Source organism: Cajanus cajan, chromosome 3 (assembly GCF_000230855.2).
Source record: "Cajanus cajan strain Asha chromosome 3, NIPB_CcT2T_4, whole genome shotgun sequence".
Taxonomy (NCBI): domain Eukaryota; kingdom Viridiplantae; phylum Streptophyta; class Magnoliopsida; order Fabales; family Fabaceae; genus Cajanus; species Cajanus cajan.
This window is the reverse complement of record NC_138519.1, coordinates 17,070,128-17,074,360: the sequence shown is the minus strand read 5'-3', so window position 1 is coordinate 17,074,360 and position 4,233 is coordinate 17,070,128. Positions and strand designations below refer to the sequence as shown.

The window sequence follows — 4,233 nt, the reverse complement described above, 5'->3', positions numbered from 1 at the left end:
TTGTTGACTAAAATATTTTTTTTTCATTCGAATACAGTGCAGAATAAAGTTTTTAGTAATACATAATACAAAATTATAATAAACTAATTTTTAAATTTATGTACATTATCACATTAAAAAAACTGTATGCTAATCTAAGATAGAGTTTTTTACTCAATGAGACAAGGAAGTTAACACTCAGTTGTACATTTTGGAAGATTTGTTTTTCCTCCATGCGAACATTCCCCACAGCTACTCCCATGCAGAGCACCTTCTTAAGCTGGAATAGCCTTACTCTCATTAACCTTTGACTCGAGAGTTTCTTGGCGAGTCACAAGTGTTGGGAACTTCCCTGCAAAGTGGTGTAAAATATCAAAATAAGGTTCAGCTAAAGCAATATTGAAATCAGAAAACCCAAAATATAACAATTCTAAAAAGCAGGGAATCAAATTAAAAGCAAGGGATAGTAGAGCCAATTCAAAAGGATAACCAAAGCCACTTAAAAAAATTATGTAGTTAGTGTTTAAAAACATCCAAGTAAATACAATATAGCGCAATGTGACCAGAAATTAACAAGAACACAGCAATGTATTATGTGAACTGATCAGAACAAGCAAATCACCAAGTACACTCTAGAACATCCAAGAGGATCAAAATCCTAAACCCAAAACAATAAAACGTGCCTGCCTTGTTGAGACCAGGTCCCAAGAGACGAGGAATTTGCTTGATCCTGCCACCATCTTGTTAAATAACTGCTAGCAGTGCTATAACATTCTAAATTCTTGCATAAATAATCATTTGAAATGACAATAGTACTTGAAAGCAAACCAGAGAATAACTTGGAGTTCAAATTAGAGTTAATAGGTGAGCTTCCAACACAACAAAAGTACCAATTCAATTGCTAGATGTTAAAAAAATTGAACTTGACATCATCATTGAACATATCAAGACACCAAAAAAGTTACGAACATGCACATACAATTAAGCCTTACAGTAAAATAGTCATTAAAACTATCAACACACCAAAAAAATTAACATGCCTTGAACATGCCTGCATCAATTGATTATCAAATTTACATATGCCAATATATCTTATTTAAAAAGACCCGAATGTGAGTTGATGACAATATCCCCTCAATGATTTTCAAAAATGACACTCCACCACAACCAAGCTACTCTAAAATTATACTTCCACAGAATCTAAGAAAACAATCAGGCAACTAAAGATTTAACTATTGTTTAATCAAGTTATTGTACCATATATTTTTTATTTTATAAAATGTGATATTTTGAAAATGAAAACAAAGAAAACTCACATCTCTACAAGTAAAAGGTTGTCTAACACCGGTAACCATTAGTACAATCAGAACACGAAGGCCAAGACAGTAGTGCCTATTAGTTGCCATATTTTCCTTTCTCTAATATCAAAGCAACTGAAAGCTAATACCTTGAATACTAGCATATTATTCACTTGTTTTCATGTATGTTTTTGAAACTGACCTGGTACAGAGTGCGAATGTGCAATGTGCCTATCTTTTCATTTTATTATAAAATATCTAATTGCACGTCTTGGGGCTCCTATTTCTAATCTTCCATTTCTTAAGCTCTGCAGAAATATCTAATTTTATTGCTACTTATAGTCCTACTAGTTTATCAACCATACGCTGAAGTGAAGAAGATTTGCAATTGTAACATTGCTCTACCTGGTAATACTTTTAGGTACCGCGGTAGAAAGTGGATACGGTGCTGGAGTTAGTGATTGATGGTGGAAAATGTGGGTGGAGGAATGTCATGTTTGGAAAATGAATTTGACTATCCGCAGCTGATGGTATTATTGTTGAAGGGAATCCTGATGATGCTGCAGTAGAGAACGGTGGAGTAAGAGTTGCCCCGCCGTAAGGACCTTGGACTTGCCATGCCCAATTTGGCATGGGACCAGCTTCCATCCTCTTCTCTATTACTGTTTCCTGTGAATATAAAACCATAATTAGTATGTAACGCAGAACAAAGTAAGGCAAAATTAATCATGTTTGCCAGAATATGTGAAAATCACCTCACAGATGGGAAAGAAATTGCTACCACTCCAGACGGAAGAATGACGCTCGGATGCCATGGAGAAGCCAGGAGGTGGCTGAACAGGCAGTGATCTTGATCCAGAGTGCTCAAGATATTAAGCAAAGTGAAAATATACAATGAAAGCTGAGAATACAAACTACAAATTCAGAAACACGTGAAAAAACAGAGGGGCTAGGGAAATTCGAGACTCAAGAATTAAATCAAACCATATATGGCCATATAACACTCTCCACCTTACCATAACTCTCTTATCGACAGGTATTTGGTCCCAGCCGTGCGGAACCTTCAAACCACTCCCATTGTTGGGTGTGTTCTTGATTTGACCGTCAGTGTAAGAAGGGGGAGCTATGCCCAAGTTAAGATCAAGATTTTGCTTGCTATCTGAATAGTGTCAGAATCAACATGTCAGTGCAAGACTTCATATTTCAATCATTAAGCAGATTAGGAGGCAACTAAAACAAATAAATTAATAAAAAAAAAAGATTATCAAGGATAAACAAGTGGTACCTTCATTATCAGACTCAGAAATCATATCCCCTTCATACAAGCTGGGCTCGAAGTTTGTAACTACTTCCCTTCCATTGCACTTGATAGCAGCCCTATCATAAGCTCTGGAATTATTACACAGCAAGTCAATGACACAAAATGTGTGTGTAATAATTACTTTTCACATACATTGATACTCAAATGATATCAAGATTTTACTTTTCACACACAAATTAACAATCAAATATATATAGAAAAGAAAATCAAAATAAGTTTCTCCATAAACTAAAAATTAACTTATTCACAAGTTAAAAATAACATTTTAGATAAGTTAACACAAAAAGCTTAATTTATGGACTAACTTATTTCATTTTTTTTTCTCTTGTTTTTCACGCTATAAATGATTCTTTCACCCAAACATGTTCATACTAGCAAATAGACAGAATCAGAGACCAATTTACCTGAGTGTCTGCATTTTTTATTGTTTTATAAAATAAAGAGAATGTGAGCAATTAATTTAAAACAATTATATATTAGAAAAATGTAGCTTTTACCCATTGAACAATTAACATCAATTACATATTAGAAAAAGAAAAGGCACAGTTTTTACACATCACAGAAGTGTCCCTTCTCATTTTTTTAGACAATTAGGGTTTTGCAAAATGGGATCCCCTAAAAATGGAATTTTGAAGAAGGGTGTGCAATGGGGTACCTGCGGTGACGGCGCCACTGGGGGAGTTGAGGTACATGTGGATGGGTTTGGAAGGGTTTTCGGATTCGAGGAAGAGGAGGTGCGCAACAACGACGTGAGCGGTGTCGTCGGAGATGGGTCCGTTGATGCAGATAATGCGCTCCTTCATAAGGCGCGAGAAGATGTCGTAAGCCCTCTCTCCTCGGGAAGAGTGTTCAATCACCATTGGGACAAGACTGTATGAACGAGCGTTCCTTCCAATTCCATGGAACAGCAACTTCCGAGCAAACGCTTTCGTGCTCCACACAAGGCCTCTCATGGCTCCCTCTCCCTCTCGCTCAGAACACAACGATTAGGCACGATTTTGGTGAGGAAAGCGCGTTGAATTGGGAGAATGAGAAAGCGTTGGGGTTTTAAATTAGGGAAAATAAATTGGTGTGGGAGTTAGGGTTTTGAAAGAAGGAAGAAGCGGAGGGAAGGTGAAAAGCGTTTAAAGAGAGAGAGAGAGAGAAAGGGTTTGAAATGAGAGGGAAAAAACTAAAATGGATTTTTAGTGTGCGGAGAGTTTTGGCACCAAAACTTATTTTGACGAAAGTGACACAATCGCGCACTCAAACCCTATCACCAAATATGAATGAAAATTATTATTTTAATCCATTATGACTTTTAGTGTCATAAATATGAATGAAAATTATTAAATATATAGTTTGAGACTGAACTCTAATTCATCACGAACGAAACCAACCCAAGTAAAATAGCGTTTAATACTTAATTGATCCAATTAAAATGCAGGTGATCAAATCATGTCAGATTCATCGATTACTGAATTGAACCAAAGGTTTTGTTATAACTAAAATCACAATAAATTTTCTAATATTAAATTTAGTCTATATTAAAATTAATTAAATATTAGTATTTAAGAAATTGTTACAGATTTTAAATATATATTTTAAAGTTTTTATTTTATTAAATTAATTGAAAATAAATTATATTTGATCACT

General features: G+C 35.0%; 2 protein-coding genes and 1 long non-coding RNA gene across 4 annotated transcripts; all 3 read right to left on the bottom strand.

Moving 5' to 3' along the window:
• Positions 1-1,694, bottom strand: LOC145955625 (uncharacterized). Its single transcript, XR_014432287.1, has 2 exons — positions 663-1,694; positions 1-331 (listed from the first exon to the last, which is right to left on the bottom strand). It is a non-coding gene; the product is annotated as an uncharacterized LOC145955625 (long non-coding RNA).
• LOC145956108 (uncharacterized) lies at positions 1,695-2,587 on the bottom strand. The gene is made up of 4 exons (XM_083071668.1): positions 2,563-2,587; positions 2,294-2,436; positions 2,038-2,178; positions 1,695-1,946 (listed from the first exon to the last, which is right to left on the bottom strand). The coding sequence occupies exons 1-4, from the start codon at positions 2,585-2,587 to the stop codon at positions 1,695-1,697; spliced, it is 561 nt and encodes a 186-aa protein (XP_082927794.1).
• Positions 2,089-3,818, bottom strand: LOC145955624 (ATP-dependent Clp protease proteolytic subunit 2, mitochondrial-like). 2 transcript variants are annotated; one of them, XM_083070597.1, is made up of 3 exons: positions 3,254-3,818; positions 2,563-2,654; positions 2,089-2,436 (listed from the first exon to the last, which is right to left on the bottom strand). In XM_083070597.1, exons 1-2 carry the CDS (start codon positions 3,549-3,551, stop codon positions 2,623-2,625), a joined length of 330 nt encoding a protein of 109 aa, XP_082926723.1. In that variant the 5' UTR covers positions 3,552-3,818; the 3' UTR covers positions 2,089-2,436; positions 2,563-2,622. The 2 variants fall into 2 exon arrangements, with proteins under 2 accessions (XP_082926723.1, XP_082926722.1); XM_083070596.1 differs by having other exon boundaries at positions 2,563-2,666; positions 3,254-3,808.
• Between the last annotated feature and the right edge of the window lie 415 nt (positions 3,819-4,233).